This window comes from Heteronotia binoei, chromosome 3, assembly GCF_032191835.1.
Source record: "Heteronotia binoei isolate CCM8104 ecotype False Entrance Well chromosome 3, APGP_CSIRO_Hbin_v1, whole genome shotgun sequence".
Classification (NCBI taxonomy): domain Eukaryota; kingdom Metazoa; phylum Chordata; class Lepidosauria; order Squamata; family Gekkonidae; genus Heteronotia; species Heteronotia binoei.
Window position 1 is genome coordinate 175,322,045 of NC_083225.1, and position 25,672 is coordinate 175,347,716.

At 43.8% G+C, this 25,672-nt stretch overlaps 2 protein-coding genes across 2 annotated transcripts in view; both read left to right on the forward strand.

Moving 5' to 3' along the window:
* Positions 1–24,843, forward strand: part of SESN3 (sestrin 3) — an 85,267-nt gene extending 60,424 nt beyond the window's left edge. The window contains exons 2-10 of the mRNA XM_060234916.1: positions 7,547–7,612; positions 9,210–9,407; positions 10,292–10,474; positions 12,271–12,507; positions 16,568–16,715; positions 20,238–20,356; positions 20,521–20,711; positions 22,320–22,464; positions 23,446–24,843. Coding sequence (XP_060090899.1) covers positions 7,547–7,612; positions 9,210–9,407; positions 10,292–10,474; positions 12,271–12,507; positions 16,568–16,715; positions 20,238–20,356; positions 20,521–20,711; positions 22,320–22,464; positions 23,446–23,532 — 1,374 coding nt within the window. The 3' untranslated portion in view covers positions 23,533–24,843. The remainder of the gene's footprint in view (positions 1–7,546; positions 7,613–9,209; positions 9,408–10,291; positions 10,475–12,270; positions 12,508–16,567; positions 16,716–20,237; positions 20,357–20,520; positions 20,712–22,319; positions 22,465–23,445) is intronic.
* CWC15 (CWC15 spliceosome associated protein homolog) overlaps positions 1–25,672 on the forward strand; it is a 206,603-nt gene that overhangs the window by 75,403 nt on the left and 105,528 nt on the right. The gene's annotated exons all lie outside the window — the stretch shown is intronic.

Here is a 25,672-nt window from a genome sequence, read left to right on the forward strand (position 1 = left end):
CCATGAGTTCTTAAACTGTGAGAAAGGGAGAAAAGTACATCTTTATCTTCTGTATCCCATGCACAATTCTGTAAATTTCTGTCATGTCACCTCTCAGTTGTTGCTTCTCCAGGCTAAGGAGCCCTAACCTCTTTAACCGTTCTTCATAGGGGAAGATGTTCCATTTCCTTAACCATTTAGTTGCTCTTTTCTGCACCTTTTCCAATGCTATAATGTCTTTTTTGAGGTGTGGTGACCAGAACTGTACACAGTATTCTAAATGAGACCACGCCGTAGATTTAAACAGGGGTATTATTCTACTGATTTGTTTTCATTTCCCTTCCTAATAATTCCCAGAATAGTATTTACTTTTTTATTGCAGTCACACACTGAGTCAACATTCTCAGTGAGTTATCTACCTGATTCCAAGATTTTCCTTCTGGTCAGTTACACCAGCTCAGACCACATCAATATATATTTATAGTTAGGATTTTTGGCTCCAATGTACATTACTTTGCACTTGCCCATGTTGAACCTCAATTTCCACAATGATGCCCACTTGGCTAGCCTTGACAGATCCCTCTGGAGCACATCACACTCCTCCCTGTTTCTCACTACCCTGAACAACTTAGTGTCTCCACAAACTTAGTCTCTCCACCTCATACTCCCAACTCCCTCACTACATTTTGGTGTCATGACTGAGGAGGCCCTTTCTTGGGTTGCCTCAGATGACAGGGGCACCCAAAGATGGCCAGAGCAGAAGAGTGGGTTCATATGGGACAAGGTATGTGTGCTCCAAGCCATATAGGTCAGTACCAGTGCATTGTATTAGACCCAGAAGCCAATTGGGAGCCAGAGTAGATGGAACAAGACTGAATTGATATGATCCCTATAACCAACACCAGACATCATTCTGGCTGCAGCGTATTATACCAGCTGTAGTCTCAGTCTGTCTTCAAGAGCAGCCCCACACAGAGTTAATTGCTGTAATTTAATCTAGATGTTACCAGAACATGAAGCACAGTCACAAGGTCTTTTCTGTCCAGGAACAGCCACTCCTGGCTTACCAACTGAAGCTGGCAAAAGCCACCCCTTGCCACTACTTTCACCTGTTTATTCAACAGAAGGCTTGGGTCCAGCAGCACCCCAAGCCATGAACTCCTTCGTTTAAGAGAACTGTAACCTCATCCAGAACCGGAGATATCATCATTCCAGGAGCAGACCTGCACCTCTGTTTGACAGGATTAAGTTTCAGCATGTTAGCCCTTATCCGTCCCAAAACTTCCTCTAGGCACCTGTTCAGTTTCCACAGAAGAAGAAGAAGAAGATATTGGATTTATATCCCGCCCTCCACTCCGAAGAGTCTCAGAGCGGCTCACAATCTCCTTTACCTTCCTCCCCCACAACAGACACCCTGTGAGGTGGGTGGGGCTGGAGAGGGCTCTCACAGCAGCTGCCCTTTCAAGGACAACCTCTGCCAGAGCTATGGCTGACCCAAGGCCATGCTAGCAGGTGCAAGTGGAGGAGTGGGGAATCAAACCCGGTTCTCCCAGATAAGAGTCCGTGCACTTAACCACTACACCAAACTGGCTGCCCTTGGATATGCTGGAAATGCAAAGTAAGGCTGTGTCATCCACGTATTGATGACAGCTCATCCTAAATCTCCAGATGACCTCTTCCAGTGGATTCACATAGTTGCTTAAAAGCTTGGGGGACAAGATGGAAGCTTGTGGGTACTCATAGGCCAAATGCCAAGGGGTCGAGTAGTAGCATACACAGCAGTTATCATTATCTTATAAAATCTTCATGCTGTACACTCCTGGTAGTAAAACCTTACCTTCCCCAAAGAAAAAATATTCCAGTGCCTCCCAACATTTACAATTTTTCTTCAGGAAAACAAAACCTAACAATAAGTTCTAGGAGGGGAGAAAATGGGATTTTAAAAAAAAATCCTGGAGGTTTTTCCCTTAGGCCCTCATATCTCTAGAAATACTCTTCAGCATTAGGCAGGACAGTATTGGTGACCAAGTGACTACATGAAAACCATAATTAGTGGTCACTTGTATTCACCTGGGAGGATATGGTGGAAGGTACTATGGTGGTAATAATATAAGGAACTCCATTAACTACTCCCTGAACCAACTATATATTCATACTAAAAGGTCAATTCATCTTTTCCATCATGCTGGAAATAGGTGAAAAATAAACGAAAGATGTATAAACTCCTCTCTCTTCAGTCACTTACTGCCAATTTCCACACCATTTGGCTAGTTGTGTTGCACATAGCAGGAGATTTTACAGTGCTTCAAGTTATGCGTTAGTCTTCCAGCATTTCATTCACCTCAGTCATTAAGTGAAAACCACTTTCCAACGAATGCATTTCATTAGAAAAATGATACTCCCTCTGACAAAAATGCTGTTTGTATGAAGCACACAAGTTCAGGTTCTCCTGGAACTATAGCACTTGGAGAGTGGCTCAGAGAATTGTGGAAAGGTGTCTGATGTAGCACCATCTCTGAAGCTAAATGGCTCTGGACCTAACCACTGTCTGGGTGGGAGACTTCCTATGGAAGGGTTAGATGTCAATTAAGTTGGGCCCCGCATCAAAACGTGGTGTATTCTCCAAGCCCCAACAGGAATTCTTTGCTTTGAAGGCTCCAGGAACTGATGCTTGTTTTCATTCCCACCTTCCCCACCCTCTGTGATATTGCTGTTAAGGACATTCAGATTGGAGGCTGTCTGTTCTTAATCTATGTGGAATAGGGAGGGGGGGTTAAAGCATCCTGACTCATCTCTGGAAGAGTATTAGTCTAGCTAATAGACCTGACTTGGATAGCCCAGGCTAGCCTACAGTTCTCAGAAGCTAAGTAGGATTTGTCCTGGTTAGTTTTTGGATGGGAGACCACCAAGGAAGTCTAGGGTCTTGACACAGAGGCAGGCAATGACAAACTACCTCTGAAAATTTCTCATCTTGGAAACCTATTGAGATTGCCATAAGTCAGCTGCAACATGATGGCACTTTCCACCACCAATGGATCTGTATTGGAATGCTTAATTGCTATATATTGGATGCGGAAGAAAGTTTCTTAAAGGTGATGAGAGGCAACTATTATGAGGGGAAAGAGAATAGCATGCACACACCCTTTCAGACTGAGGCGACTTCTCCATTGCCTGGAGAAGAGAGGATCAATCTCTCTGCCTCATGCCAAACTACTGAAATTTAGCAGGTTTCAGAAGCTCTTCAAGATGACAACCGCTGCTTCCTTCTTCATACAGAGAAAAGTGAGAATTTGTTTTCACTCATGAGTCTCAGAGAAGTTTAAAAATCAGGGAACTTCTTGCTGCCTTTCAGAGTTCTCTGAGGCTATAACTACCTGGATCACCGTTGTAGGCTGGAAGATAGGTAGTGTCTGTAACACATTCTTAGTAGAAGGCCACTTGTACCCAGAGGGCTAGCATGCATATGCAGTTGCCTTTCTCTCCATTGGAGGAGGGATAGTATTTTGCCTCTTGGCTAACAAGGGGAGCTGGTATTTTTCTACAAGCCTGGGCACTTATGTTGTGTACAGAAACGTTTCAGTTCCTTATACCCAACCCCATTGTTTATGAGGTCAGTAATTAGGGTTGCCACCTTCAGGATGGGAAACTCCCAGAGATTTGGAGGTGGGGCCTGGGGCGGACGGGGACTTCAGTGGGATAAATGCCGTAGAGGTCACCTTGTGAAGCATCCATTTTCTCCACTCTGTTTCTTCTGGTGACAAGCAATAATTCCAAGGGATTCCCAGATCCCTTCTGGAGGCTGACATCCCTTATCAGCCCTAGAGGGTACAAGGCAGCAGCCTACAAGGAATAGCTGTGGGGGGAGACTGTTACAAAATCCCAGCTTTCAACAAATGTGTTCTCTGAGACTTGAATGTAGGCTGATTTCTCCCTTCTGCCTCTCCTTCATCCCTTTAGTTGAAGCGTTTTCAGCCTACCAGCCTGGGGTGTTTTTTGTTTGGGGTGTGTGTGGGGAAATTAAGTGATATTTGTCTGCCTAGTTGGAGGACTTCTAAGCAGGTAGAGGCCTCTACTTTATCTGTGGATGGCCTGGTTTGGTTGCTTTTCTGATCTATAGTAGCAGCCTTATAGATGATGAGGGCATGATTTTGCAAAAAAAAAAATCCTGCTTTCTTTGGAAGTTACTTACAAAACAGTTATTGCCCTGCTCAAAATGTAGTCTTATTGCAAAGCATCTTTGATGGGGGAGTGCCCACCTTTAAAGTGACCTGCTGGCATCTTTCTTTATTGCTGCTTGTTCCATTTTTGTTTAGTGGTGATGGCAAACTGGTGTTAGTGATGAGTGAAGGAGCTGGCATTGGAGGAGCTGGCATTGGAGGGGGGGGATATAAATTACTTGAGATGTGAACACAAATGAGGGATGCACAGGTTTTGTGGACCCCACTTTTCTTAAATTAGTGCTTTTTCGACTTTAAGACAATGGTATAATTGAAATCTGCTACTTTATTTCTTGCATGCAAAGTAGGGGCCAATTTTGACCAATGGGGGACTCTCTCATTAATTCACCCTTTTTTGTTTACTGAGGCACATTGGTGGAAAGGCGCATATCAGAGCTGCCTCAGACTGCCAGTTAGGAACTTGTTTGGAGCTAGGTATTTGGAGCTGGATTTTTTTTTTTTTGGCATATTGCAGTTGCCACTCTTCATGAGCTGGTGATAAAGCTGGGGAGAAGTCGCACCACTCAAACCCAGCTTTCCAAAGTTCTCTGTATAATTACTGGGCTAGTGCTCTCTTCTCAGTGGTGATGGTCTTCTCCATATCTACTGTTGGTCTGCTTGCAGGGAGAGGTGGGGCTAGGGTTGCCAGCTCCGAGTTGAGAGATACCTGGAGATTTTGGGGGAGGGGGGGGCTTTGGTGTGGGGAGGGATCTGGCCAGGGTATAATGCCACAGAGTCCACCTTCCAAAGCAGCCATTTTCTCCATCAGAGTTTATCTTGGTCATCTGGAGATCAGTTGTAATAGCAGGAGATCTTCAGGTGCCACCTGAAGGTTGGAAGCATAGGTGAGACTTTTGTGAACTCCAGGCACTTCTAGGTATGACAACTGATGCCTGATACAATCACAGTGTGGTGACCAAGAAGAACTTACCCATCTGATGTTGCATGTACCCAGCATCTCCTTGAAGGTGGTCCTTCAGTTGCTACATGTGCTATCTTAGCGTGCCAGAGATATGTAGTACAGGCAGGATTTGAGCTACCATGTGAAGGCTGCATGTAGTCACCCAGCTCTAAGTGAGCATGTGCAAACACATGTGGATTTCTTCCTGGTCTTGGAAACCCACAAAGCTACTGCAAGTTTACCAGTGTCTTCAGCTAACTTGGTGCTAAACAGCCATAGTGGCGTGTTGTTTTGGTGTTAAAAATTTCTTAGTATATAGTTAATTGTTTTCAGTCACTTTTAAAAACTGGCTTCAGATGTAGTGGGTGAGCAGGTGATGCCAGCGTGTTGTTGACCAGGCTGGTGTTAGAATGAATTTCATTCTTAAGTAAAACTGCCTACTTGGCTAGAGGAAAAGCCCTTGAAGTGAGCTTTTCTCTCCCTGACAAATCTTGGAGGAAGGGAAGGATTTCATTGGACGCGCAATTTAAAAGAAACTCCTTACAGTGGGCAGCAAGCAGAGCAAACTGTGGGGCCCCACATGTTCCTAAGTATTAGTGAACGAAGTTAAAGAAATGGGTGGCCATCATACAACTTGCAGATTTTCCAAGAAGCAAGCATTTGGTTGTACTTTTCTGTATTTTTCAAGTGAAGTCCAATATTTTCACCAGTTGGAAACAATTTGCGTGAGTTCTTTGTTTCCATTTTTCCTGTCCTCCCAAGCTTGACATACATTTCTTTTTTACTTGGCAATGTTTTACCTCCTTTTTTGGAGGGGGGAGAAGGGTAAGCTTGCTGCAACTTATTTTTTCTGATAACCTTCCAAGAACCGTGGCAGCTCTTGCACAATTTGTTTTTATTTGCCCACATTTAACAAAGCACTTAGACATTGCAGTATCGTTTGCTTTTACCTGTCTAACAGGATTGCAAATACCTTTCTTGTCTGGTTGTCTCCAAGTAAGAATATATATTTCTGGGTGATGAGGCAGGGAAGCATAACAAGCATTAGTCTATTCTTTTCTTTTTGCCACAAGTGATTAATGTAACTGTGTGCCAATGGGTTTTTTTGTGGATTTGTTTGTTGCTTAAAACATCCAGATTTTTGGACTGAATGTTTCTGACTGCCAGTTACACAGCACTAAAGGGCCACACAAGCTTACAGGAATGGGTTACCATAAATCGGAAGTAACTGGAAGGGCACTAAACACACACAAAGGAAAGCAGTGAATAGAGCCTCAGAGGTATCGGGGCAGGAGTTTCTGGCCTGGGGCTCTTGCTTCTAGTGGCAGACCACTGATCCATTTAGGTCAGTACTATGTATTGTAATCCAGTGTCTCTTCAGGGGCACAAGACCAGGAGCCTTTTTGCAGAGTGCAAGCTCTGCTCATGACCTGAGTTCGATCCCAGCAGAAGCTGGATTCAGGTAGCTGGCTGAAGGTTGACTTAGCCTTCCATCCTTCCGAGGTCAGTAAAATGAGTACCCAGCTTGTGGGGGGTAAAGTGTAGATCAGGGGTGTCAAACACGGTTTGGAAAGAAGTGCCTGAAGCAGAGGGTGGGTGTGCCATAGCACTGTAAGTGTTATGGGTTGGGAGTTCCAGATATAGAGGACAGGAAGGCAGAATCATTGCAGAATCGTTGAAGAGAGGAGGAGACTGGAATGGTAGACCTAGAAAAGGAAATAAGGAGAAAGGTGGATGATAGATTGGAAATTTGCAGTACAGAGAGCACTTTGAGGGAGAGAGAAAGTAGCAGTAGGGAAAAGGTTAAAGCTCTCCCATTACTTTCTCTCAGTTAATGGCCTTCTCGCAAAATTTTACCCAGAAAGCCACTTGGTAGTTCTTACACACAGTAATTAGTGTGTAACGTGTAGCGACTGCCATTTCACTACACCAGTGCTGAGCTGCCAGGGTCATCTTGTCTCTTCTTTTTATACTCTGCTGTTAATATTCTGTGGCTATTTTATTTTGTGTGAATTGCCCTTCTCAAAGGGCAATATAGAAGTATAGAATGATAAATGTGGTTTCTCACTGCCTTGGGGAGCATGATGTTGAGGTGGACTAGTTTCCATTACCCATAAGAATTTGCAGACCAACGACTTCTCTTGACACCATGTGTTGTACACAATATGCTCTTGCTATGTGCTGGGTTTGGAGCTTTAGTTGCTGCTCTACAGTTGCCCTTTTGGTAGGCTGTAGCGTGAATATTTCATTTTTTCCCCAAGAAAAAAGAAGACCCCAGAAGTGGCCTTATGTGGGGATGTCTCCTAACTCTTGTCTTGTTGATTCAGATTGCTAGGTTTGTAAGAGAGTATTGACATGATTTGAAGGCACTGTCTCTCCAACATATAGATATCCAGGATGTCAGTAGTAAAGAATGGTAACTCTTTCTTCTGTAATCTTTCTCTTGCAGGAAAAGAAAATCAGAGTTTCTCTACCTTTAACAAGAGGACCAAGTGCCTTTATACCAGAGAAAGAAGTAAGGCTTTTTCTTTCTTTTTTTTTTAATTCGGCCGGGTCTTCGGGCTCTGCACTGGCTTCCAATAATATACCGAGTCCGGTACAAGGTGCTGGTCATTACCTTTAAAGCCCTATATGGCCTGGGACCTGCCTACCTGAGGGACCGTCTCTCCCCACACGTTCCCCAGAGAGTACTGAGGTCTGGGACTCAAAATCTTCTCACCATCCCCGGGCCCAAGGAAGTGCGCCTCAAAACAACTAGAGACAGGGCCTTTTCCACAACGGCCCCTATGTGGTGGAACCAGCTACCGGAAGAGGTGAGGGCCCTGCAGGATCTTACTCAGTTCCGCAGGGCCTGTAAGACGACCCTCTTCCGGTTAGCCTACGCCTGACTAGACAAATGTAGCTTTCTAGATCTTAGATTTTTGTGATTATACTGCACAGTTTTAATGTAAAATTTTAAGGTTTTTAGGTTTTAAATGTTTGAATTTAAATGTATTAATTTGTTCCGATTTTATTGTTTTATTATTTGTTGTAAGCCGCCCTGAGCCACTTGTGGGAAGGGCGGGATATAAGTTACGGAATAAATAAATTAATAAATAATTACATATCCCCAAGTAAGACAACTGTAATATACATTGAGATAGATATATCTGATGAATCCTCGCACTCCCGAGTCTAGCCTGGCAATTTGATCCAGGTTGGTTGGACAATTGGCCTGTTGGCTAAATATCTCTGGAGAGAATCCCAGAACTGTTGGTAAACATGTCTGTGACAAACACACACACACCACTGACTATAGACTATATGTCTATAGACTAACAAATGGATTGCGAGCTTCTGTAGGGTGTACTTTTTAAACAGAATAAATCTAATGGAGTAAGTTGTAGCCTGTGGAAGCTCAGGCAGTAATAAGGCAGTCCAGAACTCTTGTCTGTTTAAGGAAAATGTAGTGATGGGGTATGTCAAGACAGCATGCGGCTGACTGCTAGCAGTGAGTGGTAGTTGGAGTTGGAGGGAACATCTGATGAGGGACTATGCAGTGTGATTACATACCTGTTCATTTTTTTTATTTTAATGTATATTTTGTTACCTGTAAGTCAAGGAGCTCTGGGTAGCACCCATTGTTGTTCCCTCTTCCATTATATCCTCTCAGCTACCCTATGACGTAGGCTGAAATGGACACAAAATCACTCATTGAATGTCACGGCGAGTGGGAATTGAACTTTCATCTCTCAAGTCCTAGTCTAGTGCTATAATGGCTACACTGTACCACACACACCAGCATGGGAGAGTACATAGCAGACAAGTCTCAGTAATGGACTGTGCTTTGTGAAGAATGGGCTACCTCACTTTTTAGTCCTGTTTTCTCTAATATTCTGACATTCTCAAGATGGGCCTTGGGCATGTTGGACTCTCCCATAGCAGCAGGTGTTTTGTTCTTTTTTGTTTGTTTTTTGATCAGTCTGTATAATTACTGTTAAATATTTTTGAAATTTGCAATTGAAAATAATTGATGTGCATTGCCTTGAGCAGCTCATACAAAGAAGATTAATAAAATGCACGAGTAAATAGATATATAACCTCCTTCTCTTGCTTGCCTTTGTTCCCTGAAGGTTATGCAAGCAAACAGTTTGAATGAACGAATGCACCTGCTTGTGGAAGAATATTCTATATCTGGTCGCCTCGACAACATCACCCAGGTCATGAGTTTACACACTCAGTACCTGGAATCTTTCCTTCGCAGTCAGTTCTACATGTTGCGCATGGATGGGCCTCTTCCTTTGCCCTACCGACACTACATTGCGATCATGGTATGCCCTGGAGCATTCTGCTGTTTCTTTTCCATTCTCTGTTTCCCTTTGTGTTTCTCCCCAGTGCCCCTTTTAACTAGCACATGAATGCAAATTAAGCCCAACTTCCTTTGCTTCCCCTCCATGGCTGAGAGAAAGTGCTGTCACAGAACTCTGGTTCTCTGAGTGTTTGAAATTCCAACAGTGGGGCTTGAGACAAGCAAAGAGTTTTGCTACCAAATAACAGATTTGGGTCCAGATTATTAAAGGACATCAGTCTGGAGCCTGATATGATTGATTATACTGCAGTAGATGATGGTGACTTGCCTAAAGCCATTTAAGTGAGTTTGTGGCAGAGGTGAGATTTGTAGCAAAGACCTACTAGTCATCACTCAGTGACTTAGCTGCCACACTATGCCAGTGTTGTTGTTCTGCGCTGTGCCTGCCAATGTTTTGTAATGTGTAGCTTTTGTAGTTTATGTGCGTGTGTGTGTGCTCAGTTTCATGTCATGTCCCAAAAGATAAACTAGGATTCTTGCAGACTTTGATATGTGTGTGTCACAAGCATGATCCTCCACTTTCTTGATGGTGTATCTTACTCTTTAAGCCTGTTATATGATGGTACCTCATACTAAATCAGACCCTTGGTCCATCAAAGTCAGTATTGTCTACTCAGGCAGGCCGCAACTCTCCAGAGTCTCAGGCTGAGGTCTTTCCCATCACCTACTGCCTGGTCCTTTTAAACTGGAGATATACCGGGGATTGAACCTGGGACCTTCTGCATGCCAAGCAGATGCTCCACCACTCACACACACACACACACACACACACACACAGAGCAAGGAACATGTGTTGTTTTAAATTTGTTACTTATGACTTACTTACACCTGTGTTTCCAATTCCAGGCTGCTGCCAGGCACCAGTGTTTTTACCTAATAAACATGCATGTGGATGAGTTTTTGAAGACTGGAGGGATACCAGAATGGCTGAATGGCTTGGAATACGTTCCGCAAAGGCTGAAGAATCTGAATGAAATCAATAAGCTTCTTGCACATCGACCCTGGCTAGTTACGAAAGAGCACATTCAGGTATTTCATCAGGATTAGCTGGAAATAATGCTGAAATGCTCACTTACATGTAAACTCTGCTTTTGGGGGAGTTAAGCTGGAGGATTCAGTCAGGGGTCTCCTTTCAGCTTTGATTGGGTTTTCAGCTCTGTCCCTCCTTTCTGTCACTACCTGTTCACAGTGGGTCAAGGAAATTGTCTGAGGAAAACGTTCTCAAATGCACCATCTACTCCACCAGTTACGTCTGAAGTGGATATTTGTTTTTTTTAAAGAGACAAAGTGTAACTGGGTCTATGTGTAATACATAGTTCTGCCCTTGGTTCCCATGGATCTAAGTTGAAACCTTGTAGACCCGTTCTCACAGTTAATGGGCAGTATCAATACAATCAGAGAAGTTTCTTATGTTTAAAAAAGTGGTTGCCCAGTGAGGTGGACAGGAAGGAGCACAGGTTCTGGGAAGTTTAGTTGAGGTTAAGAGTGAAGATCACACTGCTACAAAGATGAAAGCAATAAGAGTTCCTTTAAATAAAAAAGCAGGCAATCAGGTGGAGGAGGGGGGATGGTGATTAGATGACAAAGATTGTTAAAGGAAGATTGCAGAGAAATGGAATTCTTTGTGTTAACCATGAAATGGAATTCTTTAATTCCATGTGTTAAGCCCATGAAAGGTTAAATGCTGTTAAAGCTTTGGTAAAGATGATTGATTTAGCTTGGCACATAAAAATGATGCCAGGAAAATTTCCCTGCGGCAAGAGCTCTGAAAAACGGGGGTGACACACAAAGGCCCTCTGTTTTTAGCTTTAAACAATGGGCGGTAACGTACAACTTAATCAATGAAAACGGTATCACACTTCCTTCAGTAGCTTCAGAAAGGCACCCCTATTGAGGTTTCCATGATGCATAATAAACCTCTGACTTAGTAGCCAATTGCATTTACCAACTGCATTTTTTATAAATGAGCAGACAGCCTTAATATCTCTCCTCCCAGTTCTCCCCTGCCCTCAAGTTCACTGTTCCTTTTGAAAGCAACAGGAGGAAATTGATGCAGATTGAATTTTTATAGCACGCTTCCTTTCTGGCCCTGGCTTGGCAACAGGAAAGTTGCTGTTGCGAGGAAGTACAGCCAGTTGAGCTTTGGACATCTTTAGGGTGGATTTTTTAACCTTCCAAAAGCCTGAAATAACAGCACCCCACCCCATCTGACAAGGAGCAAGAAAGTGATTGACCTCCTCGTCGTCTTGATCCAGCCCTCTTAATTACATTATAGATGAGCTGCTCTTCCTTATATGAATAAAGGGGTCTGGCAATAGGCCTTCAAATGCATGCCAATGAAGACTGCAGAGAACGAAACAGTTTATGAGAACTGTAGCAAATTGCGTTTTGCTTACATGCAGAGCTGGACTGATTTGCTGAGTTTGCATTCAGAAAGGCATTGTCCTTTGGATGAGAGGACCTGCTGACCTAGCTGATATTTTAACTTCCCCTGTTGAGTTTAGCTGGGTTTCTTGCTTTTTTGCTTAAGGTCTTCAGAGCCAAGAGTAGAGAAGAGAAAATATACTGCTAGTAGAGTATGGTGAAAGTTCAGACTTGAAAACTCTTATGTCACAATGCCTGGAAGCAATTTTTTTGCACTCTGGGAATGGAACTTTGTATTATCCTTGTGCAGATCAGTTCTTTGCTTCCCAGCTATCCCTATGGAAATTCTAACGAGACTGCAACTGTGGCTTCCCTCTTTTCCACTATAGCAGTCTGTCTCCTTCCTGTGTTTGCATCTGATGTGGAAGCGTATGTGTGCTTCTTTCTTGTTTTCGTTTCAGAAACTTGTCAAGACGGGGGAAAATAATTGGTCTCTTCCTGAACTGGTGCATGCTGTGGTCCTCCTGGCACACTATCACGCCTTGGCAAGTTTTGTCTTTGGTAGCGGCATCAATCCAGAGCGGGATCTTGATACCTCGAATGGGTACAGGCTCATATCGGTTAACAGCTTCTGTGTCTGTGATCTTGCCAATGACAACAACATCGAAAACGCATCCCTCACCAGCAACAACTTTGGGGTTAGTGCCACCAGACTTTTTTTCTGCTCTTGCCCACTGTAGTTTTCAGGGGTTTTTAAAGTTCTCCTCCTACTTCAGATCTCAGTTTCCCAGTGTGTTTATTAGTTGTGGGCTTGTCGGGAGCTGGCCTCAAAAAGAGTGGGATTGAACTCTGAAGTGCTGAGGCAAATCTGAAGTTAAGTCAATCCAAAATCGGGCAAATCAGCTGCAGGGCTAAGCTGAGAAGTCTGTAGCTGTGCGGAGGAAGAAGCAGGGCCACAGTGTGTAACCAAAGTAAAATGGAGAACAGGAAAACGATGTGAGCCACTTTGGGTCCCCACTGGAGAGGAAGAATGTAAATGCATAGGAAAGCTACCTTCTTCACCCTCAGGGTGATTAACACATGGAATTCATTGCCACAAGAAGTGGTGACAGCTACAAGCACAGATGACTTCAAGAGGGGATTGGATATGGAGCAGAGGTCCATCAGTGGCTATTAGCCACAAGGTATAGACGGAACTCTCTGTCTGGGGCAAGTGATGCTTTGTATTCTTAGTGCTGGGGTGGGGGGACAGTGGGAGGGCTTCTAGTGCCCTGGCCCCATTGGTGGACCTTCTGAGGGCACCTGGTTTTTTGGCCACTGTGTGACACAGAGTGTTGGACTGGATGGGCCATTGGCCTGATCCAACATGGCTTCTCTTATGGTCTTCCCTGATGGATAGAAGAACTGACAGGCAGAGATATCAGGGGCAAAACTAGGGAGCCATGGAAGCAAGACCAGCCTGACCATTGCCCAGACAATGACCCTACATCACCTGGAAGCATTTATAGCCCAGCTCATTCAGGACGCTCCACTGGGCTGTCTGGGGACAGAGCCATGCTAGGGGATAGGAGAATCTTACTGAGTTCTCATCTTCTGTCTGCTCCATGGTCTCAAATGACTCTGCATTAGACAGGCTAGGAAGCTCCCCGCTAAAGCTTGTTCTGATCCTATTGATATTTCAAAACTTCACAGACTCTTCTGGGTAACGTTTAAGTTTGCATATGTACTCACGTGTGATCTTGCACTCCCCCCCCCCAAAAAAAAGTATCTATATTAAGGAGTTGTCAGGACTCAGGAGTTGCATTCTTTCAAAGAACTAGGAATGACTTTCTTTCAAACGCAGCTTTGAAGCTCTGCATCAAACACAAATTACACAATTAAATTTATGCAAGTTTTCAACACATGCCTTGCTGTGGAATGCTGTTTGAAGGCAAGTCCAGCACTTTGCACTGGGCTTTTAGGAAAACCTTCTTGCAAAATGAGGTGGGGGCATAGTCTTTCACCTAGCAACTTTCTCCGCTCCTGCAGCCCCCCCTTTTTTATTTTGCACTGTCACTGCAAATATGTATCTGGGAATATGAGCATTTGAATGACTGGTGGAAGAGGGGATAGCAAAGGAAAATGTAAAGTGCCACTCCCCATCTGCTTTTCTTTCCCCTGAATATGTCCCCCTGCTTCTGATAACTTGGAAATTATTGCAGGCACTTGTTTACAGGTTTAGTTTTGACCTGTAGAGCATTTCAAACTGGAGAATGGACTTTTCTCTTAGCGGGGTGCATTACACCAGCTGGCAGAGCAGTGAGTAATTTTTCTGCCATGTCAGTAGCCGAACCTATAAAAGAAAATCTTCAAGTATTTTACAATCCACATTTGAAAGGCACATGTCCTTATATGGCTGTAGATGCCCGTACTTTTAGATAGCATGTAGTATGGGTGTAGAGAGAGATTGCATGGGTTTGTACCTATAGGGACAGAGCTTGAGAGTGAAACTGCACATCAGCATGTTAGTCAAAAGTGTTAGATTAAGCCCAAAATCATGAAATTTGCTGGGTGACTGCACTTCAGTCATGCTTTCTCAGCTCAGCCAACCTCACAAGGGTGTTGTGAGGCTAAAATGAAGGATGAGGAGAACAGTGTGTGCCACCTTGAGCTCCATTATGGAAGGGTGAGAGAAAAATGTGATCTGGGATCTGAACAGTAAAGTAAATGTAGCCAGTTATTTAGAAATACACAAAGGTAAATTTGTGTATTCTGCACTCTATACTATGTTACCTCCTGTGACGGAACCGGCCCGATTCTGCCTTCAGACCCGGTCCCGTCAACTCCCTGTTGAGTCGCCAACTCCTGGAGGGAGCTATTTCTCTTCCGGCCACTTGGGCTCGCTGCCACCACCTGCTCAGTCTAGGGGTTCAGATTGAGAGGAACAGGACTCCCTATCCCCCTCTCCAGCTCTGAGGCCAGGCCTCAAGGTCCTCTGCCACCCTGTACTTGGGTATCACAGAGACTCCAGCACTTCTTCGGGGAACCCCTGGAGGATTGGCACCTTCTCCAACTGCATGCCTTCCCCGGGGCCCCCTTCATAAAGCAGCGTGGTCTAAGCGGTCGGGATCTATGTGGTACAGAGTTTGACTGCCAGCATTCAAAACAGAACAAAATGTTTAATAAGAAGAGAATAAAAAAATAAAAAAACAAAAACAGTTACATGTAAAAGTGTAGCACAGCACCTGATCAGCAACAAGAAGGGCAAATAAAAGGTGGATTCAAACGCATCCTCTCGTCCCTGGTGTAAACTTGGTCTACCTTGTGAATTACTTACTCGGTCTGACTGCCTGGGGTCCTCCTCCTCTTGAGTAGGCCTCTCCCACAGTCAGGAGCCCACAGACTCACAACTTTTCTCTTCGAGGGCCAGCTGCGGACTGGCCTTTTCCCGCCTAACTCAAATAAAAGAACTCCCTGCCCCTCTAGGAGGCTTTCCCCTAGAGTTGATGGTTTAACTCTGGAAGGGAGGAGGGGCTGGAGGGAGGCTAGGCCAAAGCCTACTTTAGTAGTTTAATGTTCCCTTCCAATGAAGCACCAACATTGACTAAGATGGAGTTTCTCCACACCTCCCAAGAATCTTTGATTCCCCCCTATTTAAAAAATCAACAGCCTTTGTTTCTGTTGCACGAATAATGTGTTGGTAGAATGCCTGTTTAGAACCCAGGTCATGGAACTGATTAAAGAGTCAAGGAAGTGTTATTGGGGAACTAACAAACTGGACAGTAAAGAGAAGAGATAAACCTAGCTTCCCTGCTAACTGGGAGAAAGTTCTAGACAGTCCTAGCAGAAAAGCTTAAGACAGGCAAAGAGGAGCCCCTGTGGAAAGGGCGTCTCCCATAGTCTTGTCTAGCTAGAGCTTATTGCCCCCTGCAGGATTTCTTTCTTTCTTCTTTGTACACAGGATATTCACTGTATTCTAGTGTATCATCTGAGCAATAGCTGCTAAAACCTTAACAACCAGAGGAATGGTTAAATAAGGTTTTCAGTGATTGAGAGTGGGCTTCATTTCCTGGAATGACCTCTTACCAGTTGAGTCAGTTTGGTGTAGTGGTTAAGAGCAGTGGACTGTGATTTGCAGAACCAGGTTTGATTTCCTACTTCTCCTCCACATGAGGCCTGTTGGGTGACCTTGGGCCAGTAGCAGTTCTCTCAGAGCACTCTCAGCTCCACCTGCCTCACAGAGTGCTTGTTTGTAGGGAGAGGAAAGGGAGGTGATTGTAAGCCGCTCCAAGACTCCTTCAGATAGTGAAGGGCAGAGTATAAAACCAGCTCCTTCTTCAGTCACTGTGACTGGCATCAGCTGATAGGAAATTGTAACATATACAGTGGAAAACAATTAAAACATCTCTAAAAAATAATACAGAGTTGTGCAAAATAAGAACACCAAGCAGAGTGCAGAGTGTGTTTGTGCAACTCCACATTTTCGTCTGGACCTGAGTATACAGCAGAAACTTGGGGGTAGAAGCTTTTCCTGGAGAAACAGGGGAACAGTTTGGTTTGTATATTTTTCTCAGCCTCTTCCCCCCCACACACACTTACCTGTTTTGTTACTTATTTTTAAAAAACTTTTAAAGTCCATAATCAAAATAACACCAGACATGTATATAACACAAAAAACAATACAATTTAACAAGGGGCAAGGCTTTCTTTGACCAGCAACTTCAGAAGCATTCACTCTCCCAGCTTGTTGCATTCCTTGTATCTTGTGATGTGTTTTAGATCTCAGATTCTTTAAGTGAGCTGGAGGCTCTGATGAACAGAATGAGGAGGCTGCAGGAGGAGAAGGAGGATGAGGAGGCCTCCCAGGAGGAGATGGACACTCGCTTTGAAAAGGAGAAGACGGAGAGCCTCCTAGTTGTCACTGAAGGTACTTCTCCTAGTCTGTTTTCTTTTGAGCCCTTTATTCCGCATTCAGAAGCATTGCTCAAGAGCCAGAGTTGAACTGAGTCAAAAGGAATTCAAAGAAAACAAGTGGTTCCACCCACTGGCAGACAAGTGTTGCTGCTGTATCCTTTCTTTGTTGAGATGAGATGTAAGGAATCCCCATAACAGCCTTCCTGGTACTGTCCTGCTTCAGGTTGCAGATGTAGGTTGGTTGTCCTCTTATATTAAAAAGAAAGGGGTGAATAGCCCATAATGGAGTAAGATTCTAGCCTAGATTTCTATGATGTGCTAATTTTTTCAAAGCTGCAAATTTGGATACTGGAAAAGTACTTCTTCACCCAAAGAGTAATTAGCATTTGGAATTCACTGCCCTAAGAAGTGGTGGCAGCTGCATGAGGGGATTGGATAAACACATGGAGCAGAAGTCCACCAGTGGCTATTAGCTACAAGGTATAGATGGAACACGCTTATCTGGGACGGAGATGCTCCATATTCTCGGTGCTTGGGGGGCAACAATGGGAGGGCTTCTGGAGTTCTGGCCCCATTGATGGACCTCCTGATGGAACCTGGTTTTTGGCCACTGTGGGACACTGAGTGTTGAACTGGATGGGCCACTGGCCTGATCCAACATGGCTTCTATTATATTCAGATGTTCTCTTGCAGCCTGATGTGGTTCAGTCACAACAAATCTGCTCTGCAGGGATTTCTCCGGGTATGTGAATAAGATCTTAGAACAGGACTGCCAAATATAAATCCAGGGGGGTTTCTTGGGCCCTTTTAGGGGTCTTCAGTCTGGCCTGTGCTGCATCTGCCATATTTGATCCAGATACCTGAACCATTTTCAAGGCTGGTGCATTTTTGGACAGGTGCTCACACACACTCATTTTTATAGCTGGCTTCTCCAGTGCAGGAATTCTTGCTGCTCTGTGTTTCAGGAGAGGGTGAAGCAAATACTTGTTCATCACTGTGTTCATACTCTAAATGTTCTAAGAACACAAAAGAAATCCAGAGTGGGTGATGGTGGAATGTGGTATTTCAAACGATGGGTTTTTTTAAGCATCTACTTCAAGAAGTAAAATATTGATGAGGGCTTGCGGTATCTGCTGGATTTGGATTTGACATCCCCAATTTAGGCATTTCCTTAGAGTTTCGTTGAGGGGAGAGGGTTAAGTGTTACACTTTCGTTTGTTCTTCATTCATTCTTGGTTTAATCTAATACAAGATCAGTTGTGTGAAATGCATTAAATTCAGTAGTCATAGAGATGGATGGCAGTCTGTAACAAGCCAATCTCTAAATTGATCTGCGGTTATTGCAGAGCAGAGCTAACCATGATTTCTGAAAGGGTGTCTTATCAGTCACAAATGCTCATGAGCTGGAGCCTGAAGCAGGCCTACAATAGATGATTTGAACCGTGAACAGACTGGTGGATTTAAAAGGGGTAGTGGCTACTTCTCAAAAGCAGCTCTCCTGAAGGTAACAGGCAGCACCTTGTCCCTCTCTTGGCTCACTTCTACTTATTTTCTGTGTAAAAACAAGTTTTATTATTCTACAACATATTATATCACTATTTCATTTACTTCTCTCAAATAAAAGTCAATATGTTGCATCACATTTTCCACCTCCCCTCCTCCCTTTTAAGACTTCCCCAGTGTTACTTACAATATAAAAGCAATAAAGGTAATTTAACATTTAAAAAAAACTGTTTAAAAAGAAAAAAGGAACTTATACTTCTTTATGGTTATTACCTCGTCCGATTAATGATCCAGTATATTACTAAATTAAGTCATATTATCTATCTTATTATAATCTTTTAAGAAAGAACAAAATATTTTCTCATACTCTCATTTTAACTATCATTCTTGTCTCAGTAAATTAAAAATAGCTAATAAACAAGTTATCCATTATCAAATATCACCAAGTGTCCTTTCACTCTCCAGTGTTCTTCCACATAGTTTTGAAACTTTTGCCATTCATTACTTCTACTTATTTTCAAAAAGGAAAGGTGTTTAGCATCTGTGGGACACAAGTGTCCTTATGTGATTGAACTTGGTGGAAAGTGGTGGAAATTCTTGCACTCAGGATTGGAGTCAAAAAGCCCAGTCATTTTTGGGTTTGTTCTAAAATGTTGATGCAGATCTCCCTCTAGAGAGAGCCAAAAGAGATTGCAGGAATCAGAAAACCAAAAGTCAAACAATTAGGCTTAACAATTTGGATTTTTAAAAAACTGTAGTGAGGGCCTGTTTGGACTGTTGCCAAGCAAGTTTCTTCCCACGCAGAATTTTGTTTTGATTGACTAATGAACCAGAAAGAAAGATAAAAGCATCCCTTGTGATTTTTGGATTAACAGAGGGATTTTTAAAGATGTTTGCAGTAGACACAGCAGGTTTCCCAACCCACCCTTGTCTGGGCACTTGAAAGTAAGCCAAGATGAATGCCAAGGCCACCCACAGCCAATTTTACAGATGTCAAGGGCAGGGTATAAAACCAACTCTTCTGATAATTGGGGGGGGGACAGGTGGGAGGTGGGGGGTTTCTGGACAGAGCAAATGTCCTTACTTAGTGATGGTTTTGTTGGTGTTCTTCTGTAATGCTTTGTTATGTTATGGCTCTTAGCCTTCATTTATTTCACTGAAATCTTCAGCAATGCCAAGAAGGCTCTAATTTTTAAAGGATGAGGATCTACTGCAGAGGTGGCCAAACTTGCTTAATGTAAGAGCCACAGACTAAACGTCAGCTGCTTGAGAGCCACAAGACATGAATGTCAGATGCTTGAGAGCCACAAGGAAGGAAAGGAAGGCAAATAGATGAGGAAAGAGAGGAAGAGGTGCAAAGAAAGCAACTTTAAATGTATTCTTCAAGCTGCCAGTTGGCCTGGATAAGTGATTTAAAAGAGAGAAATGCCTTTTCCAAGTCAGCAGACTGGGTAGTGAGGGCTTTGAGAGCCACGCAATGTGTGTGAAAGAGCCACGTGTAGTTCCCGAGCAAGTTTGGCCACCCCTGATTTACTGTATTAATCAGTGCATATGATCCCAACAGTATGTGTAGGATGGTAGTTCAAGCCATGCTGATCCCTTGTCAACCAAAATATGTCCAGGCTGTTGAATTTGTATGACCAGCTTCCCCTTTTCAACATGAAAATTCTCCCTATGGAAGGATCCTTGTTTTTTGTAAGGGTATGACATTCATTCTGATTCTTCTACCTTGGCAGCAGAGCCCTAAATTTGTGGCCACTTGGGTCTTAAATTAGTGGCTCATGTTCTCCTCTTATACCTTGGTTGCTATGAAGATTTCTGTTATCTTCCCAGCTTCTTTTCATTGCCCAGACTACATTGTGTATAACAATGGCTTTACCTATCCTTGAAATAAGAGAGAAGCCAAGGCTATGTTTTTGTTTGCAACTAGAACATAAAATGTGGGCATGCTAACACAGATTTAAACCCCTTAATATCTTCCTTTAATAACAAAAAGCACACACTTAGTGCCCTGTATCCTTTTCTTTCCTAGCATTTGATGATGAAATACTTTCCATAGCCGACGTTTCCCGCTACATTGAAGATCCTGGTTTTGGGTACAAAGACTTTGCTAGGCGGGGCGAAGAACATCTACCAACGTTTCGGGCCCAGGTATGTTTACTGACATTGTGGTTGTATGCTGGAGAAACCAAATAGAGAGAGGTACTTGAAGGAACTCGGGAGGAGTAGCTGCAGAACTGCCTTCAAGAACCATTCTGTAGGACTCAGATACAACTACCACTTCTATAAACATCCAGTGGTCTTTTCTTTTTCAGGACTATACCTGGGAAAATCATGGGTTCTCCCTTGTGAACAGGCTTTATTCTGACATTGGGCATCTTTTGGACGAGAAGTTCCGCATGGTCTACAACCTCACGTACAACACTATGGCTACGCATGAAGATGTTGACACAACCATGTTGAGAAGAGCTTTATTTAATTATGTTCACTGTATGTTTGGAATCAGGTACGTCACCAAAGTGAGTGAGTCGGTGAATGTATTTAGAGGTCCCTTTGGCCATGCTGCATATATTGAACAGCATAAGTAGCTCTCACACCATTGGGAGGTATGAGTGGACATAGAGATGTAGCATCAAAATGTTGTGTGACTTCAAATAAAAAAGCCCCCTCTCTGCACAGTAAGATTAGAAAACCAGCTGTGGAGCAAGAGAGCTAGTGGGAATGTCTTTTTCCTGTTAACCATTGAACCACTTTGGCAGGGCTTTTTTTTGTAGCAGGAACTCCTTTGTAGCCCTGATGTAGCCAGTCCTCCAAGAGCCGACAGGTCTGGTATTACAGGGCCTACTGTAAGCTCTTGGAGGATTGGCTACATCAGGGGTGTGTGGCCTAATATGCAGAGGAGTTCTTGCACTTTGGTCTATTTTAAAACCAAAACTAAGGACAAATCAACAGGACGGGGTACTTCATCTTCACACCCTCTCAGGGCTCCTGCTGGGCAATTAAATGGGGAGGGGGAATGGTGGCTATATGTTGAACGGAAAAGGAGTCAAAAGGCCGGCAGTAACTGGTGGTGCCCACTGAGTCAGGACCAAGCTAAGCAGCAGAATTCATATTTGTTTCATGTGTCCTCCCATTCACAGGTGTAGAGGAGGGTGTGTGGAGGAATCAGTTTTGTATAGAAATGGAGCGCATGCTGTATTCCAGTGCTTTTGCCCCATCCGAGGCCATTTGGGCTGTTGGAGCCTGGCTGGGTGGTGAGGTGAGCAGCAGCAATGAGAGCTTTGCCACCCTCACCTGTGTGTGCTCCATTTTCTGTTCATTATACTACTGTCTTTGTGCCCTACACATGATGGAAGGACACACACAAACATGGCTTCTTGTCTCATAACTTCTTTGACCTGTGGAAACAGGGGAAAAAGGGATTTCGGGAGGAGACCAGAACGGTTGAATGTTTCGCATATTGGCTGCTGCTTGTCCATTACGAAAAAATGTTCTATTCCAAGACTGGGCTCACCTGGGCTTACCCAGGTCAAGCCACTAATTCTTTTACCATAACAAAATAAATATTTTCAGTGTAACAATGAAAGAGAGTAGTTAGCGTGAAGTAAAACCCCCTCCTCCTCCTCCTAGACAACTTTTTAAATGCAAGTGGGTGTGTCATTCTGTTTCTCAAGCAGCTGATCTGTGCAGCTTTCTTCAGCAGTCCCACAAGCAGCTACTCAGAGGGAGATAATGGCGTGTGGGATCCCTTCCAGGGAACAGTGGCACCTGGGAGCCATTCCCGCCACTCACTCCCATTCCCGCCCTGAGCCTGCTTTCGCAGGGAGGACGGGATATAAATATGAAAAATAAATAAATAAATGTCATTTCCAAGGGCCTCAGGCCTGGCAGTCATGTGTCTTCAACCCCAAGAGCATCATGAAAGTCAGTGATTTTTGAATCTGTTTGAAATTCTGTTGAGAAATTTAATAGAACAAATCTGCATCTGTTTCATGAGACTTGTAATCAGATTTATGCAGGCAAAAGATTTACTATAGTTTGTGCAGTGAAGGGAGATTCCTTTGAAGCCACGTGCTCCTGACAGTGAGATTCAGGCTGGCTTAATTTTGCTTAGGTATGACGACTACGATTATGGAGAAGTTAATCAGTTACTGGAACGGAGCTTGAAGGTTTACATTAAGACAGTGACCTGCTACCCAGAGAGAACTACCAAGCGCATGTATGACAGTTACTGGCGCCAGTTCAAGCACTCGGAGAAGGTAAGTGTTGATCATCGCATACACAGGAGGGGCACCCTCTCTTATCTGTGCAGACAACAAACCTAATGCTGTTGCTGTGGAGGAAAGCTTCCATATCTGTAAACAAATCAGACACTCACAGAGCAGTGACTTAGAAGAAGAGGAGATTGGATTTATACCCCGCCCTTCATTACCTGAAGGAGTCTCAGAGTGGCTTACAATCTCCTTCCCTTCCCACAGCAGACACTCTGTGAGGTAGGTGGGGCTGAGAGCTCTGACAGAAATTGCTCAAGAGGAACCACTCCTGACCAATGTTCCTTCTCAGCTGCAGAGTCTTGTGAGCAAAAATTCTACTTTGTGAGCTACTGGTATTAAAGTTGTGAGCCACTGTATAAATTAGTTTGATCTGGGGCCATTTTTCCTAAGTCAAATATGTATGAGTTAGAGGCTAAAAAACTGTGAGCCTAGCTCACACTAACTCTGCTTAGAGGGAACACTGCTTCTTAGAATCATAGAGCTGGAAGGGACCTCCAGGGTCAACTAGTCCAACCCGCTGCACAATGCAGGAAACTCACAAATACCTCCCCCCAAATTCACAGGATCTTCATTGCTGTCAGATGGCCATCTAACCTCTGCTTAAAAACCTCCAAGGAAGGAGAGCCCACCACCTCCCGAGAGCCCGCCACCTCCTTCTGACAAACTTATGATTGACCCAAAGTCATGTAAAGTCCTGCATAACAGAGCCATCAAGAGAAAAAAACTCTGGGTTGTGTGTCTCACTTTCACAAAATATGCTGAGACTTGGAAAAAAAGATTTGCCAGCCAATGTTACTGAAAGTCACTGCATGTGAGTGACATGGGGAAATACAGAAATTCTGTCTGGTACTTCAGTGACTTATTCATGCGACAAGTCACCACTTGATGCTGGTGTTCACAGGCGGTGAGGACGTCCCTTGGTCCTCATGGTTGAGAGCCTCACCCTTTTGTCTGTTTGTCCAACAGGTCCACGTCAACCTGCTTCTGATGGAGGCCCGCATGCAAGCTGAGCTTCTCTATGCTCTCCGTGCCATAACCCGTCACTTGACCTGAAGCATCCCTGCAAGCGCGTGAATAAAGCTTCCAAACAGATGCGTAGCGAAAGCTGCTTGCGGTGTAGCATCGGGTTATTTGATTCTCTAGTGTCAAAGCTGAAGCCGCGTTTCCGGCGGCTGTTAACGTGCAATGATATCCTATATCTTTTCTCTCTTTCCCCCCCTTGATGCTTAACATTACTAATGATAGTAAAATTAATACTGAAGAACACCACTTCTTCAGTTGTTTCCAGCTGGAGTATTGCTTGCAAACCCTAAACTTTTTTTTTTATTATTCTTGCCATTCCTCTCTTACCCAGGATTCTCTTTGGCGGTTTTATCTCTTTTCCTGGTATATCCCCAAATCCTGTTTCATGTGAATGGAATCCAGCAATGGAACTTCACACTCTTCCCCTTCCCCTGACGTTCTTTTTAGGCTATTATAATGCAGTTTTTTTCTAGTCTGTGCTTTGTTTTAAACTGAACTGCTCAGTTGGCTTACTCTGCAAGTGTCCCCAGACACTTTGTATTGCTGCAGTGTGGAGGCTGTGTGCAAAGCAGACGCAGCTGCCCTCTGCAGCTTTTGTAATGTGAAAGGACCTCCTGCGACTTCTGTGTTGTGCTGCTGGCGCACAGCATTCAAGTACTTCCTCTTCCGACTGTAAGAAAGTTTTTAACCACATCCATTTCAGCTGAACCCTCTGGTTCAGCAGTGGCCTTCTCTTTTTTGCCTGCGTTTCCGCTTTTCTCGACGACCATTGGAGGGTACTTGTAGCCCCATCTGCAAACCAGTTTAGCCTGGAATATTTGATCTTTTATGTCGCATTTAAGGACTTCTTCCCAGAATTTAAATCAAAGTTCACTGGCTTGGGAAATCAGGTAATTATGTGGCGTTTGCCAATTCAGCACACCTTAACCGATCAAATAAGCAATGTAGACATGATTGCATTAAGGAGCTCTGGTATTGCTGGGTCAGTTTTTCCACGAAGTTCACTGAGATCCACTCTAACTGGAGGGAGGGTCTCTTCTACTGCCTGAGATTCTTTTAAATGGAGGGGACAGATGTTGTGCTCAGGGCCTTTATGCATGTGAAAAATAAGCAATGAAATTACAGCTTCTCTTCTGAAAGCTTTGAACATACAAAGCCTTACACTATTCTGGCCCCGTCTGTGCATGTTGCCCGGTGCTGTCTGATGTGGCTTGGTGTCTTCTCCCAAGGTCTCAGGCAAGCATGTTTTGGAACCTTGCGTGCTGAGAATCTTTAAACTGGAGGTGTCAGATTTTGAACCTGGAACCTTTTTTACATATAAAGCATGCGCTTTATCGTTGAGCTGTGGCCTCTTCTTTCTCGATTGCTGGTTTCTTTATAAGATTGGGTTTTTTATTTTAATTTAAGGATAAATTGCATTAGCATTTAAGCTTTTAGATGTTTCCTTTCCCGTAATTTTCTCCAGCATCTGGACTTTTTTTTTTTTAATTATCTTAAAGCTGAAAATCTTGTCTCTCCATTGATGTGAGTGAACAAAGGAAGTGCAATATGAAACAGAGCAAGCAGGCTTTTCCCTAACAGAGTTAACTGCTGGAGGGTCCCATTTGAAACAGCCGCAAAGAAGTAGCTTTCTCTTCCGAGATTTTATCACTGCCCGTGACCTGCCTGGCACGTTTAGCTCTCACTTTGAATGCTCTGCTGCGGTTGGGATGTCAAAGCATCCATGCAGAGAATGCCTCGCTATGTGCATGCCCAGTTCCTTCCATTGGAGAAGCTCAGTGCAGGCTCCATAGAAATTGAACCTGAGGATATGCAACCGCAGGACCTGATAGATCGTTCCTGTTGACAGCTGATATTGTGGGCTGCAGGGGGGGGGGGACTGAAAAAAGGAGCTGCTGAAAAGTCAGATTTTTAAAAATTGCTTTGCGTCGCTTGACTACACTGACTTTTTTTTCCTCCAGAGCACAAAATGTCAGTGTTTTTATAGCTTTACTTTTGCGTTGTGTAAATGATTCAGCAAAGTGCCTGAAGAGATGTTGAAAAAACTTTTAGCAAACTGCTAAAAGGAACTGCTGTTTAACGCAAGGTTCACTCCAGGAAGCATTAGTGACAGCTGTATCCCCTTGAAGTCAAAATAGCTAAGACCCAGCAAGGCTTGCGTCCCATCACA